The 17,414-nt window shown below is 38.7% G+C and overlaps 1 protein-coding gene across 1 annotated transcript in view; it reads right to left on the minus strand.

Annotated features, from left to right (window-relative positions):
• The window catches only part of coro2ba (coronin, actin binding protein, 2Ba), a 42,416-nt gene extending 35,641 nt beyond the window's left edge, over positions 1-6,775 (minus strand). Inside the window, exon 1 of the mRNA XM_056760077.1 lies at positions 6,582-6,775. Coding sequence (XP_056616055.1) covers positions 6,582-6,596 — 15 coding nt within the window. The 5' untranslated portion in view covers positions 6,597-6,775. The remainder of the gene's footprint in view (positions 1-6,581) is intronic.
• Between the last annotated feature and the right edge of the window lie 10,639 nt (positions 6,776-17,414).

Raw genomic sequence — 17,414 nt, forward strand, 5'->3', positions numbered from 1 at the left:
GGTAAATTCCCCACACCTGTTTCCAATCGGTCATTTGGGGTTGTCATGGCAACAGACGCACACACAGGCCTGGGACCGGTGTTACACTCAAAGTGTCCCAGCGGAAACACGGCTTCAACGGGAATAAGTTCCATATACCATTTGTCACACCGTGACACAACCTTTGGATCAGGATAGCCTTACCAGCCTTTAAAGCACGCAGCCCTCGAATTGGGACACCGCCGTAGTAACGCGCTCACCTTTTGTGAGTGTTAGCTTGTCAATGACGAGCTGAACTGTGTGCGTCCACGAGAGCAGAGGGAAACATCAGTGATACGTGACACGCGCAGTGAACCAATCACACACACAGAGCCTACACGGTTGGGCTCAAGATCTACTCGTCTTTTCACGCGAAATAACAACTGGAAGAAATTCAAAATGTGCAGGTCATACACACACAAATGCTTGTTGAAAAGTATGCTGTCTTGAAAACTGGTCGCAAAATGTGATTTGGTGTCAGTCCGGAGCCCCGATATAATTGTTTTTAATGTTTAAAAAAAAACTGATATGACCCCTCACACCGCCCCCCGATGTCATCGTCCATCACAATGTTTCACTGTAGGCATCATCCGATGTCAGTTTGGTAGACATTGCCCAACCCTAGCCTGGACAAGGAGTTGTGCTGCATGCTCAGTGAGATAGGGTCTAACCTTCCTTATGTTAAATAAGGCAAATTGGCATGACCGTGTTGTCTTTGCAATGTGATCATTGAAGGACAGCTTGTCATCAAACATGACTCCTGGCTGTTTTAGGAGTGATTGTGGCATTGCCAAGTTGGATGGTGAGATCGTGTTGCACCGTGGGGTGTGCCGGAAATACAAGGAGTTCTGCTCAGCTGGAGGTGATGCTCTTTCATCCATGCTGAGATGTCTTCTAGGCAGGCTGTAATACAAGCTGTTATAGTAGTATCATCTGGGTGAATTGAGATATCAATAGCATTACAATAATAGCCTTGTGCCTGTATGATGGTCCCAAGGTTGTAGTGTAGAGGGAGAAAAGGAGTGGTCCAAGCAAGGATCCCTGAGGGAGCCCAGTGATCATGTGGTCAGCAGTGCACTGCGAGCCCCTCCATGACACCCTGATGGATCTGCCGAAGAGTTATGATTTGAACCAAAGTAGAGGGGTGCCTGAGATTCCTTGTGATGACAGGGATGCTAGCAGTATCTGGTGATTGACAGTGTCGATTGCTGCAGATGAGTCTACCAGAATCAGGACAGAGGATTTAGATTTCACCTTGGCTAGTCCCAGTGCTTCTGTGACCGATAGCAGTTCAGTCTCAGTGGAGGGGTTTGTTTTGATGCCCGACTGCTTGTTGTCCAGGGGTTTATTCTGGGATAGGAAGGAAGACACCTGGTTGGTTAGTGCCCTTTCAAGAGATTTCACAATAAATGGGAGGAGAGATACTGAGAAACTGTCCGTAGTAGAGGGGTCCAATTTTGGTTTCTTAAGTGGGGGTGTGACCTGGGCTTGTTTGAATGTGGATGGAAAAGTGCTGGTTAGCAGGGAGGTGTTGATGATGTGTGTGAGTGTGCTGGATATGGCCTGAAGGATATGGGAGGGGATGGGGTTGAGGGGACAGGTGATGCTGTGGCTGAAGAGAAGTCTGTAAACATCATGGTCAGTCAGTAGGGCAAAGTAGGAGAGTTATATTCAGCAATGGAAAATCTTAAATTATTATTTTCAGTTTTTCTGAATTTACTATTTAGAGGTATGTGTTCATTGATAATTGCTTTTCATTCTGTGAACTACTAACAATATGTCTCCCAAATTAAAAAAATTCATAAAATTATTGTGTCCATTTATTATTTATTTGTTTATTTTTCAGAAAAGGAAAGTAACAGAAAAGATGCACTGTTTTTTTTTCAGACATCGAATACTGCAAAGACAAAAAGTTTGTAATCATATTTAGCAATACAACAGTAATATTTGTACATGTTTTTAAGAAATGTTTAAATATTCTTTATTTAATAACCTCTTCATCTTTCACATTACCTTTGGATGACTTTATGTCCTTCCTGAGGTTTTATTTTGTTGAAGTTCAACAGACACTAGACTGGAATGATTTTCCATTTTTCTATGGTTGTATATGTTATGTTATGAAACATAAGTGAGAATGAAGATTACAGAAGTTTTATACAGTGCATTGCAGTGCACTTATTTTGGCGAGCCCATTTCAAAGAGTCATTGAATGGAATGTGGTGCTGTACTGCATTTCAGAGAATGAGATTCATTTTCATGGGACTGTACAAGTATGAGCAGTGTGTTGAAATCCCGAGAGCGGAAGCATATGATCCATCTTTATCAGCTCTCACGGTGTAGTTCTCTCTCCCACACTATTTCATTTGTGTGGGCTGTAGCGTTTCCTTCTGTGGTTCTGTGCAACAGTGTGAACCTCTTACACGCACAAGGATTCCTCTTGCAGGAGTACTGTTCTACTAAAACACTATTATTTCAATCCGCATACCATTAACAATACTTATTCTAATGGAACTTAACATTCTGTTATTGCACAGACACAATTACAGGCGTCATACTTTCTTCATTTTTGTGCTATAAAGTATAAGTGAAAAAAAAACATTTACTGTATACTGATGCCCCACAGCTGCTGTTTATCTACAGTACTATTTCCCACTTTGTTCAGGAACCCTAAACAGGAAGCACATCCTCTTTACAATGGCTATACATCATGCTCATTCTTTATTTCTGCACAACTAAACTCTCTGAGCAGGATATTTATATATGACATGATCTCCTTTCCTTTAACGAAAAGTCCCACTGAAACTCTGCGTCCCTGTGGACACAAGGCACTGCTCTGCCGAAGAAAGACTTACGTCAACATTCATTTCTATGCTGGTTCAGGCTGTTGAATGACGGGTATTGCTGGTGTAGTGCAGGCTAAGTTGGTGGACCAGCAAAATTTAACAAATGAAGCTGGTTGACCCAAACAGTCATGTTGGTTGAGCTAAATGGCTGATCGGTACTCCCGCATCCAAAACATAGGTACCATGAAGTTAAAAGTTACAGACAAAGGCTTTATCATATCTGCAGCAAAACGGACCCCTTGTTTATAAAAAATTGTTGGTATAAAACTTCATTATTGGTTGTCTTCTCTATAAGCACATTAGCCAGCAGCAGCTTTGGGTTGGTAAGTTAGTTGCTAGGACTTAAATCTAATGTGACACTTCTCATCGTGTGCACAGCAGCCACCAAATTCAGAGGAGATTAAAGGACTGGTTCACTTTAGAATTACAATGTTATGCTTATTTACTCTTTAAATACTAATTTACTAATTTCCAAGGTTGTTGAGAAAAACTTTTCCGGATCTTCCTCCAAATAATGGATTTAATGGGGGGCAACCTGATTTATGGTCTAAATATCATTTTCTTTGCATCTTTAAATGGCTACACGTGACACCAGCCGATGAATTAGGGTGTTTTATAGCCAAACAATTAGTAATTTTGTAGGAAAGAATTCTGCTTTGTATAATTTTTAACCACAAATACACAGCTTGTACCCAACCGTGTTGCGCGTTCATACAATAGGTAATCACGTTTGAAAGATCACACGTCTGACTTAAGCGGATATACCGACCCATTGTTGATGAGTGGTGAGAAGGAAGACGGTTCAGATGTTGCTGGATGTTTTGTGAAACATGTTATGTTTTTGAGCCAGAATATTGTTTAAAATGGTCTGTTCGTGTGCTTATCCGGGATGTATAAACGTCAGACACCTGACGTTTCCAACGTGTTTACGTATTACGGGAAGTCGTGAACGTGCAACATGGTTGGGTGCAAGCCGTGTATTTGTGTTTAAAAAGTATAAAAAGTAAAAAAATCTTTAAAAATGATGAATAGTTTTACTAGAAAACACTCTAATTCATCAGCTGGTGTCGCATTTAGCCATTTAAAGCTGCGAAGAACCTTAGGTTGCCCCCAATTAAATCAATTTATGTGGAGGAAGATTCGCAAATGTTTTGTTTCCGGATTAGTTTCTACAGAGGAAATAAAGACATGGACGTCTTAGATGACATGAGGGTGAGAAAATAAGCAATAATTCTAAAGTGAACTATTCCTTTAAAAGATTTTTCGAAAACGCATCATACAAAACAAGTGTTCTTTATATTCTCAGGCTTTTGGTCTGCTTTTACTGTATCATATTTGATTATTTGTAATAGTTGCTATAATGCAATTTGAAAATATGTCATGCACTATTTGTCAGAAACTATTATTATGTAAGCTAAACAGTTTTAGTATAATTTGCGCGTCTACTGTATATGGACATGCCCTGCCACACTATTGTTAAGATTTCATTAAACAGGTCTGGTGTTTTCTATTCATACTACATGATATGCTGAAATTGAAGATGATTAATACACGTCAAGTATCTTTACTGTACAATATAGACACTGAAAAATCTATAGAATCCATTATAATTAATGATGCTGAATCTGGACTGCAACACTTAAGTATCTGGATAGGCTACTCTCCACTTCTCAATACTGTACCGTACTGCTGTACTGTGTTATACTAAATTATATTATACTATACTGTAATAGAGACTGAAAAAACTTTTATGTACAGTAGCCACAAATTATAATCTGTATTATAGGTGAATATAGTTTAATGGATAATTAGAATGGTCTCTAGAAGTCATGTTAGTGTAATAAGATTTTGTATTGAAAGTTGTTTAGAAAGGTTTTGGTGCTTTTTGACCACTGACCAATGTACTGTACTCCACTAATGCACATAAATATGAATATATAATTTGGATTCTTGAATAGTTTGTATATGTGTGACACGTTGGACATGCAAAACACATATACTGAAGTGAATTTTAAACATGTTAATGCACATAATATGTTCACCTAATGTCACATCTCTCCCAGGAAAAACTCCCACACACTCATGCATGAGGTGATATCTGCATATGGAGAATAGTTTTGATAATGTGTCTTACACCTGTGAATTTGAAATAACAGCTCTTCTACCCACACAGTGTTATCTTGCGTGTCTGCGCATTTTTTATCTTCTTTGTTTTAATCTATCAGCCTTCTTGCCTCTCATCCATTACTGCACACAGGAAACTGAGCCAAACATATATTGGTCAATCTGATGGCTGCTGGCATTTCAGTTCCAGTGAATTTTGTTCCAGGGCTAAATATAAGCTAAGCTTTATACAAAAGCGTGAGGGCACATGTGTTGACCTTCCACCCTATGAGACAGAATGACCCAACCCCTCCCTCTATCATCCCATCTCGTATGAAATGGATCATGGATCGTTCTTTTTTCTGCACATGCACAGTAAAGGAGAGAGAATCCTGAATTTAAAGAGATTTTTCTCGGTAAAGTGATGGCCTATGTGTTTTAAATGCAAAGTAAAGTTTTGTTTAAAAGAAATCAGGCTATACTATGAGTGCTTCTATAGTTTGTGATATTGAGTGAGGGTTTTTGGAAGTAGATTATTGTTGAGGCACTTATTTGAATAAGATTCCATTAATTAATGGCATTGATTTTTACAAAAACAATCATCACTTCAATAGAATATTATTAAGGTCCAGCATGATTTATTGGATTTATTGTGCTAGTGTGTGACAGGACGTGAGGTGCCGGTAGCTGCTTTATAGTGCTGCAGTGGGAGATGCATCCTGTCCCAGTCATGACAGTCTGGGCGTGACCACATCAGTCCCAGAGGTCAACATGAACACACTGCTGGGTGTATGTTTGCACATTTGTTTGTTTGCGTACTGTATGTGTGTGTGTGAAAGGAAGAGAGTTTAAGATATTTTGAGAAACTCTGGTATTTTGTCCATACAGTGGAAGTCAATGGAGCCCCACTTTTAGGGCACCAACATTTTTCAAAATATCATCTTTTGTGTTCAGCAGAAGAAAGAAAGAATTATAGTTATGGACTAACAGAAGCCTGAGTGAATGATGACAGATATTTCATTTTTGGGTGAACTGTTCCGTTAAACACACCAGAGGCAGCATAACACCTGCTATACTCTAAGGGTGAAAATGAGCATGTTAATGTGTCATCTCAATATCAAAAAGAAGCCCAGTTTACGTAATTAACCTTATGCCTTTGTGTACTTTCTGCTGCCTTCTCTCACTTGCTCTGCTTTTACCTTTCTTTCATGCATAGTTTGTACAATACTATCAGACCAAAATTGCACACACTACTGCTCAGCAGTCTCTCCTCAGCTCAGGCTTTATACAGGACAGCACTGGATTAAGAGCTTCACTCAGTAATCAGACTGCTAAACATGTAAACATGCCTCACCAAGCCATACTGCGGGACAGTCACTCACATATGGATACAGGCAGCCATACACACATATACATCCACAAGTCTGTACTGGCTGGATGATCATGCAGATATTAAATTCTGTACACCTGCATAGACACACACTCCTCATGCAGCTCCACCTGTCCAGCACTGCAGCACACAGTCACAGATTCAGCAGAACATCCCACTGCAGTGAAGCTCAAACCCTGCAGCCCCTCCCCGCTTCACACACCAAACACACTCCAGCACGCTCTTACCTTTGTGACAGTCATGCAGAGATCAGTGAGGAAGAATCAACTTCTGTTCCTGAAACGCTGAGTGTGACAGCAGGACAGAGAGACAGACTCACTGAGCGTGTATGTGTGAGTGAGACACGGGATACTGTGAGAGAGGAGGAGAAGCAGTGAGTGGGTGAGCGAGGGCGAGGGAGGGAGGGTCTGGTCGCTGTCTCTGTCTCTGGCTAAGTAACTGAGCCTATTGGTGCAGCGGCTGCCCTGGTCCCTTAGTCAGAATACTGCGGTAAAGTGAGCTCAGTGTGTAACTACTACTCCTCCCTTCTGTCCCTCTCTCGCTCTATTGTCAATCTGATTTCTGCATGCTCTAATGAATATGGTTGATGTCCACTACAGCAACACTCTGTATAACCCGTCAACCTCTGCTTTTTCTCTTTGTATTCAGTATAAAACTAAACTCATCATCTATCCTCCTATAGTTAGTAGTGGCATACAGTAGTATCCACTGTTACTACAGAATAGCTCCAATCTTGGCCACAACTGCTATAAAAATGAAAAAGTAACAAAAACAGATTTATTAATGTGGGTTTATTAATTTATTAGTAAAAGTAAATATTTTTTTGCTTATTAATACTAATAGTAATGGGCATAATGAATGCATGTATTTTTCAAAAATAGATATTGTATTCTCTTATATGCAGGCCTCAAACATTTTAAAATTGATTGCTGAAAGAGCTCCATTGAAAATATCCAGGATGAACTCGAGAAATGATTATTATTTTGTATTCTACTGCCCCCTAGTGTTCTTCGACAATATTACATAAACATTTACATTTCTTGACCAGCAATTTTAAATATGAAGCATGTAATCCCTGCACTATCAGTGCATTCTTTAGCAGTGGTTTTCAAATGGGGGTACGCGTACCCCCGGGGGTACTGCAGGGGTACTGCAGGGGGTACGTGAGAGAAACTGACATTTAGGAATAAATAATGAAAATCAATAAATTATGATAACAGTATTATATATGAAATTAGGACTACAAAAAGATCCATAAAAATTAATTAATAAATTTAGATATAATAAAGGTTTGACTCTCATTTCACTGTATTTTAAAGTAAAATGTTGTTGTCTGTCCTGAGATAGGCGCAGGCTCCCCGTGACCCGAGGTAGTTTGGATAAGCGGTAGAAAATGGATGGATGGATGGATGTTGTTGTCTGGTCAAGGGGTACTTGTGTTCTCAATATCAAGGATGCATCGAGTCCATTCTTTATGTTCTTGGAATTGAGAAACGGCCAATAATTCTACATATTTCAGTGGTTAATAGATGTTTCAGCAATGACTTTTTTTCATAGAAAGGTCGAAATTCAACCGGAATGATGATAATACATGATGACAAAAGCCTTGTTTTGCTTAAAACCATGTCACCCAAAAATGGCTGCCCTACTGTTTCCCAAAAAGCACCAGAATTTCGCCTCTTTATATCTATACTCTTTGTTTATACTATGCAGCATTTATTGGAGTGTGTTGACCTATGTCACAGCATAAGGTCCCCATATCATTGCCGTCATTCTGAAACCTTGGCTGTCCAAATTTGCTGCATTTCAGGAAAGGAAAAAACAATACTTTTTAAATGATTAAATACTGTATGGTCAAAGGTAAACTTTTTAACTTTTTATTACTTTTAATTGAATGGACATTTCCAAATCCCAGTAAAAAACAAAAAAGGTGACTAATCATAATGTTTTATGACAAAATATAAACACGACAGATACTGTATATGACTGGACAAAATGACTAATTGAACAACAGGATCTTCACTTGGCCTACACTGGGATATTCAAACGCAACATTTGGCATATAAATAGGCTAAACTTTCTGAATGAGGAGGAATCACTGAGATCAAAGCCAAGATCAGAAATATTTAGTTACTGGAACTCAGAAGCAGAGATAAGAAGGCAGGATGCAGTGAGATGACTGAAATACATCTTAATAGGCCTTAATGGTGTTTTAGGTGGATCTGGAAAGGGAAATTCTACAAGAGCTTCTAAAAATTGACTTTAAAGGTTTTTATGGTCAGTTTTATATTAATGTAAAAACATTGACTTTGGAAACCCAAACATAGGTATCAGTGTGTGCCTTTGTGGGTGTTTCACGTGCAAAGATATTCCCCTATTCTCTATCAGCTCACTAACATTATATAAACACTAGGGGGCAGCAGTACCCATTTGAGTCACAGCAATAAAATAGTCACATACATGTGGGTAAATTCAAGGCAGACAGACCCCCAGTTCTGGCATGACTGTCCACCAGATCTATCTGTGCAAAAAGTGTTACTCTAGTGGAACTTTTAATGTGCAGTTCTTTGGTTACAGCTTCCCATGTACACAACACAATGTTCCAGCTAAACGCTGTCTGCACAGAAACCACTTCCTCTGAAGTGAGGGGCGGGGGAAAATGTATAAGGGCCTCCGGGAAGGACAGAGGATGGGAACTGAGCAGATGAACAAAGGCTCTTTGGATGAACAAAACATAAGGTGTGTAACAGAGGAAATGTAATATATTAACTAGACTTATTTAACGGGGTGCCGAGCATTTTTCTGAAATTATAGGCTCAGCTGACATATTGAGAAACGTTTCAGTAAAGGTTGTATTTGATGTATGTAATGATTAATGAAAGGTTAATTGAACTATACCAGTCCTTATTTCCATATTTATTTGGAAATGTTAATTTCCAAATGGATTATTTAACCTTTTGTCTGTAGATGAGCTCCTTTAAAACACTAGAAAACCACATGACTCCGCCCCCCACATTAACTGTAACTCTCTTAACATGTTTGCTTAGAATGATACATAAAGGTTTGCATCGCACACATGGCATTTTCCCCTCATAAAGAAATTAGCCTGTTAACCCTGTCACATCATTACAGGCTCATTCTGCTGATTTACAGCTCCACAGGGTTAACTGTATGTCTGGAAATACAGCTGGCTCACATGGTCTCGCTGCCATAACAATAGCTGATAACTTTATGACATGACATGATTTTGAACGTTTGTTTAAAGTATTACGCACATACACTCACCTAAAGGAATATTAGGAACACTTGTTCAATTTCTCATTAATGCAATAATGGTGGTGGTGTAATGGTGTGGGGGGTGTTTTCTTGGCACACTTTAGGCCCCTTAGTGCCAATTGGGCATCGTTTAAATGCCACGACCTACCTGAGCATTGTTTCTGACCATGTCCATCCCTTTATGACCACCATGATGTACCCATCCTCTGATGGCTACTTCCAGCAGGATAATGCACCATGTCACAAAGCTCGAATCATTTCAAATTGTTTTCTTGAACGTGACAATGAGTTCACTGTACTAAAATGACCCCCACAGTCAACAGATCTCAACCCAATAGAGCATCTTTGGGATGTGGTGGAACGGGAGCTTCGTGCATCCCACAAATCTCCATCAACTGCAAGATGGTTTCCTATCAATATGGGCCAACATTTCTAAAGAATGCTTTCAGCACCTTGTTGAATTAATGCAACGTAGAATTAAGGCAGTTCTGAAGGCGAAAGGGAGTCACACACAGTATTAGTATGGTGTTCCTAATAATCCTTTAGATGAGTGTATACATGATGTGACATTGACCAATTCAAGAAGTGCATTGAACAGACATTTTTTTTAGATAAATAATCATGATGAACCAGAGCTATTCCATTATTTTGAATATCCATCATTGTATAATTAATATAAAATACTATAGAATAAATGGTAAATATACTGAATGAAGTTGCAGCAAGCATAAAGGGACATGACTCCTTTAAATGTTTTGGTTTAGATAAATAATAGTATGTCAGAATGTAAATAATATCTTTTGTGTGTGAAAAAATCTCCTTGGGCTTTATGCAATCATTTGTATTGATTCTAATATAACAACTTTTTATTTCTTAGATATTTTGTACATATTTTACAGAATAAAAGCTTACAAAAATGTTAAATGTTTTTGCGTTGCACTTTTCACGGCGGTCAGTATAGATTTAAAGTGGTCAGGATCTATTAATCCGTGCTTTCATGTTTGGTTAAGTGTTTGTGTGCTGAGAGCTGATCCAGTGCCAGATGCTGTTTGGTATTCACAGGCAACTCTTTCATATGTGTTTAGAAAAACTGACAGTCCACACAACTGCATTTGCTATGTGAGTGTGTGAGCACATACGTGTGTGTGGTCTGTCTGCTTGCTGCAAGCTTTACACATAAGTGCAATGGTCTTATTGTAATTACAGTAGTGCTTTCAGTCAGCTATCACCTTTCACATGGAGATCTGGTTGCAAAGCTTTATTAACAAACCAGAAGATTACAATGAAAGGAGAGGAAATACTGAATTCTGCAGATATACCTTACAGGCGTCAAGTTGACATAACAGGTATCTCTGCATAGAATTGCAATTACAATTCTGTCACTATTTCTGCCAATCATAAATACACACCAGTAAAAATATTGATATGGAGCCTATGAAGATACTTAAAGGTCCAGTGTATGAGATTTGTCTAGTGGTGTGGTTGTGAATTGCAACCAATTGCTCACTCCACCCCACCCTTTCGAAGCACTACGGTGGCTGACACAGAACTAAGATGTCCTCACGCTTTCACTTCTTCCCCGAAGGAGATAATCAGAGGTGGGTAGTAACAAACTACATTTACTTTGTTACATTTACTTGAGTAACATTTAGGAAAATATTTACTTTTAAAGTTAAATTAAAAGTCCGTACTTTACTCTTACTTGAGTATATTTCTAATAGAAAATGTGTACTTTTACTTCCTTACAGAGAACGTGCAGAAATATACATTTGAAGTACAGAAGGTAGAACACTTTTTCATGGGCGTGTGGTTCACTGATCACTGTATGTTTACAAGTAAGGGCTGTTCGCGACACAACATGAGAAAACATGAGTTTTGTCTGAAATCAGTTTGTATTTCATATTAGAGAGCCCTGCAGATGTTTTAGATCATCTTAGGAAATGTACGGAGCCCTTTTAGGGACATATGGAGTGGAAAACATGTGAGAGGAAAGAGAAAAGTATTTTTTTATGCTTTTGCGCTATCTCGCAAAACGTTTGCGTTCCCCCAAGAAACAATGCGTTCCCTCGTAAAACTTTTGCGTTCTCTCGCAAACACATTTGAGTTATCTCGCAAAACGCTTTGCGAGTTCGGACAAACACTTCATGTTAAACGTCCTGCTGGCAGAGTTTGAGACATCTCCGTACATAAACATTGGTCCATAGTCGCAGATTGCCGGACTGAAATCGTGAGCTAAACGTTCTTATAACACAAATGACACATCGTTCTATGTAACGTAAACAATGAAATGTAACTTAATTTTCCACATACCGAGCCTTGTATAGATCATTAGGCTACAAAAATTGTAATTAACTTTACTGCTACACAGTGTAGTATAACTAAAACCAGTTTAAATTCAGCAGGAGAGCGTAAATTTGTAATCTGAATTAGGTGAGATTACACTGTGAGATTTTGGCTACTACAGTATACCCCCCTCTGGAGAGAATGTATTTATGAAACTGCTTCTGTAGAGCAGTTTGTCCGTTTAGGGCTACTGTAGAAACAACACCGTGAATTCCATGTAAGGGGACCCGCGGTGCTGTAGATAGAAATAGCTCATTCTAAGGTAACTCTTCATCTTCATAAGATCTTTATACATCTCTGAACACAAAGTTATTTACTGTATGCATATTTCTCAATAGATCCCACAAAAACACACCGGACCTAATAAAATAATAAAATAAAAAAAAATGGCAAATGTGGGCACAGTTGGCATTGGCACATTGAAATGTATGTTATCACTATGCAGTCATAATTTAACAAAGTTATATCAAATGTCTTCTTCCAATCCAATTTCAGAGAAAAACAGAATCACACACTTTCTGTCTTTTGTGCATCACATCTATGGAAAAATTAGGAGGAAGAAAATCAACACACCCTGCATTCTACCCATATGTGGACACCTCATGAATGTTTTCTCAATGCAAATACACTTTTAATGACTGTCCTGATCCTGTTCCAATATTCCTGGTTTGATCGGGACATTTCTGTTGAATTCGCTATCCTGTGGCTCAGTGGTTAGAGCATGGCACGTACAATGCCAAGGTCATGGGTTTGATTCCAGGGGATTACACATTGTCAAAAAGAAATGTATAATACAATGCAATTTAAGTTGCTTTGGATAAAAGCATCTGCCAATTGCTTAAATGTAAATGTAAATTAGCATCCTCAGTTTGTCATGATCCCACTCCAGTGCTGACAGCTTGAAAATAATTTACCATTATGCTCTGCTAGACAACAACATTTTTTGTGCCCTTTTTATGTTTCACATACATCACCTGTATTTGATAAAAGCTTAATAGGAAGTTTTATTCTTTCCATAGCTCCTGCTGCTAATAACTATGCCTCTGGAATAATCCTTACCTCCATATTACCGAACGATCAGTATTTAAAATCAAGCGCTTGAAAATCTGAGCTGGTATTTCCAGCTAAACATTCGCTCCAGGACTCCAGCTGTTTGGCCAGGTCCAACCCTAGCCATCCAGCTATATTTCAGGGCTCTCTGTGAAGATGCCCATACGATTTTTCCAGACCTTTTGAAACACTTAGGAAGTGAGTCATACCCATTTGTAGCGCTTGCGATGTTAGTTATGTGTTTATTTGAGCTTCTATCCATAGAATATTTGCCATATCTGTGGTGTCTGTACTTCACATCCAGGAAACTGAAATAGTTGAGTACTTAATTCTCGGGTTGTTCATTCTTGACATGTGGCATTACAAGGCACGATTATCATATGAGCTGATGATCCAAAGAGCGAAAATCTATACCGGGGTATTAAGTCACATTAGGAAAAAATCTAAGATTGCTTTAGTGATTTACCATTTTTACAGTAGTTTCCTTACTGGGCCATTGTATGTGCCATTTCAAATGTTTACGTGCCAGCATTCCGGGCAATTTCTTGTTACCGTAAGTGGTCATTTCAGGTCAGATCAGCATCAAAAGGGATTGCTAATTTCTCAGAAGTCTGTCCAGCAACCCTTGACCTGGCCTTACATCAGAGAAGCAAAAAGTAATGAGAAATGTCTCCATTGTTTACTTCCCTCTTCATAAATAGGTCTTTTTTTAGCTTCTCGTGAGAAACATTGCCTTTGCTTTACTCTTATGGTATATTGGGTTATTGCAGTTCCAATTTTTGTGGGAACGAGCAGGATTTTTTAAACCAGAAGACCAAATGTCTGTTCTTGCTACCGTCTGATATATTTCACGGCTTTGCTAGTAAATAAGAGGACAACAAAACTTTACAAGAGAAATGACTCTGCATTACTCCAGCAAAAGCCACAAGAAATTGTATGCCCTCTTCCTCTAAAATGTCATCATATGGGATGCATTTACAGGGCCTGCCCGTGGGGGCTCAGTTTGGCGTTTAAGCGGTCAACCCTGAAATAAATAATTACGTATAAGTCTCCTCAAACCTAATAATTACATGATGGAAATGATGGAGTTTAGGTTTTCCATGGTGATGCGGGAGAAAAGAAAGATATGATTTTCCCCGTCTTACATTTTTCCATTGCGTTTCATATGAAGTGAAGCGGAAGCTCCGTGAAACAGGAGCGCACGTTTCCTTTCAGCAGGCACGCACAAGGCATCGGGTGATTTTTAGACCACATTATGAGCTAATAGGTCAAAGCTAATTGGTACTGCTTGGGCTTTAGCGCCCGGTGAAAGGCTGACTAGAGGTGGATCGAACCATAACCAAGCCTATTTTTGTATACTGTTTGTAAAAATCTCTATCAAAAAGAAGTTTTTCTAAACACATTGATTGTTTGGTAGATGAGAGCAGAGAATTGTACCTGTCCCTGGTCAGCTTTTGGTTTCCAGTTCTGTGCCTTCCATATTCATGCATTTGTTCACATGGTTTAATGCTGTGTGTGTCAACACTGCTGTTTCTAAGCATGCATGTGTGTGTCTACACGGCTGATTCTAAGCATGCATGTGTGTTGTGTGGTGCAAATCATGTGTGGCTGTTGCTGCGGTGTGCCGTTTCACTTTCCACATCTCCCAGTGTTGCTACTGGCTCTGAACGCCAGTCAACAGAGCTGCCAGATATCTGGAAAAGTAAGAATGACTCACTTCTCCGACTAGACCAATGCTCGCTTGATCTCCATATTTATATTAAGGGCCCCTGCCATTTTTCACTTTATATGAGTATTTCTATTGGTACACCGTTGCCCTGCTTACGGTAAAACGGCTCTCCGTTCTTTCCGCAACCAATGAGAATGACCCTTCAATAATAAAAAAAACGAGAGTGACAGAGAGTTAAATGGTCCTAGCACATGGCGCTGCAAGATGCAGGCGTTCCATAAGAAATGTTAAGATTTTATGGGTCTTTTGACAATTCGGTCCATTTAAAAAACTAAAAGTAGAGCAGACCTCCATAGTTGTGGCTCCATTATTGATAGTGATGTGTATGTTGTTTGTCCTTTGAGTTGTTTGAAGAGAAGGCTTTGTATAGATACAAGTTTGCTGTAAATTGAAAAGGCCAGGATTTGGGCTTGATAACGTTTTGTCAATGATGCAGATTAATATAGCTTCCATTAGATTAGTGAAGGAATTCGGTGAGTCTTTAGCTTCATGTGCTGCTGCAGTGAGTCCCTAATAACTAGAGCTTTACGATAATGGGTCAGACGATTGATTATTTTTCTTAAAATTGTAATCCCAAATAATATGATTATTCTTTTATTTTACGCTTCAACATATTACACTTTACTGCCAATTAATACATTATATTATAATCTGCCACTTTGCAACTTTTAAAGTTTTGTGCTTGCTTTTAACATAATAATATCATTACGATTATGCATAGAAGACTTGTAAACAAATATGTGATTGTGATTAAAATATGATTAATTGTGCAGTTATAGCATTAACACTGTTGTCATTGTGAAAATATTTTCTTAAAATGCTTAAACAGTGTGCATGTGCTTAGTGAGTATAAAAATCTTGTTGTATACATGTTTTATTAATAGCTCAACAATCAGTTTTAGTAGCAGTTGATCTTGAGGATATAGTTCTGTACTTTGTTATGAATAGCATCACCAGCAAAAATAGCCGCTTCACAGCAGATCCCATGGAGGGAAAGAGAAGCAGGAATGCAAATGGTTATGAGATCACTATTTACAGTCCAAACCACTGGATTTCAACACACTGAGACTCGATTTTAGCATATCAAGATTACACAAGTTTAGTTCTTGCAAGTACAGTATATTGGTAAAGCAAAGCGAGCGACAACTTGCGATCGTGTGCGTGGACAACAGTGTATACGCTCAAAACCACCAAATTCCTCTGGTTCAATGTTGTCTGTCAGTCAGACAGTCAACTTCATCCAAAGTATATCACACCACTGGCATGTCTGATTGGTTGACTCATGCTTCGGTGACCTAACCACAATCCCTGATTTCTGGTTTCATTTTCTATGATTCACTTTTATGTTGGGCTTTGAAAGTCACACAGATGTAGTTAATGCAAGCTTAAATTTTTTGTTAAATATTTCTCTCTATATAATAATAACATCATATATTCTGTTGTTTTAATAACTTGCATCTTGTTCCGATCTGTTTAGCAAATTAGTGTATCTGCTTGCTTTTTGCACAGTCACTGGACAGCCCGTTCAGTAAACTGTTTGCAAAAATTTTAACTTTGTTAGTTTGTTTTGCAAGAATGGTGTTTGAAAATGCTTTTGAAAACAGACTTTTCACAACTGTTTCAACTTCATACTATAGTACCTCTATCTCATGAGTGAAGAATGAGATTTCCAGAAAGCATATATGCTGATAAATGCACAAGTTGTTTCAGGATGAAATCAGTTCAGATAGAGCACACAGTTCAGTATTGTTGACTGTAGTTTCCGCGTTTGAACAGCATCATACAGAGACATTGAAAAGGTCAAGATTTGGATCAGAGCTCTGTTGTTGGGTTGTTTTGACTGACACTTGACACTGTGGTGACTCTGGCGTTCACAACACATCAGTTTTTTCCTCTGTGTGTCCTCTGCAACAGTTTGTGTTTATGTGTTCATCAGCACAAGCCAATGGAAAATTTCAAACAGAAAAAGGAACCTAGAGACGCTTCATTCTTGTGTGTGGTAAACCAATCTATCTGAGAATATCTGAAATGATGTCACTTCCACTTAATTATGTCTTTTATTTTGTTGAGTTTATATAGCAGATTTTTTTACAGCAAGTAATTCAGATTGTTTTAACTGTGGATTGTAAATCTGAGATCTGTTGAAGGTCAACATCATTTTTTGCAGATGTTTTAACTTTTATATTATTTTACATGACTAGGCATACATAATGCAACAGGTTAATAGAGGTTATTGAGATGATTGTTTGCAGTTGCTGCTGCTGTATGAGACATTGTCCGTGGTCATGAGGTAAGTGGTGCTACTGCAAAGGGCAGGAATTGATTTCCATCCTCTCAACGGGGGGCTCTGGACCCCCACATTTGAGAAGGAGGAATGAGGGTCAGTTTTCCAAAAACAATTTGCACTGCTCCGACAACGTCTTTCTGCAGTTCTTTCTCTATGGTGATCCCTCTTCTTACAGAATTCTGCCGTGACTGTAAATATCGGCATGGTAATTTTGGTCAGTAGCTGAACATCACGGACAGAGCACATTTCACCTCCATGTGGAAACTGTGACTGCAGCAACCTAACTCCCTCATAGGCTCCTTTCCTCTTTTGGAGACAGAGACTTGCATTTTAATTGTAGGTTCTCTCCGATTTATCATTTGTTTTAGTCTGTTG

The sequence above is a fragment of the Triplophysa dalaica genome, chromosome 1, assembly GCF_015846415.1.
Source record: "Triplophysa dalaica isolate WHDGS20190420 chromosome 1, ASM1584641v1, whole genome shotgun sequence".
In the NCBI taxonomy this organism is placed as follows: Eukaryota; Metazoa; Chordata; class Actinopteri; order Cypriniformes; family Nemacheilidae; genus Triplophysa; species Triplophysa dalaica.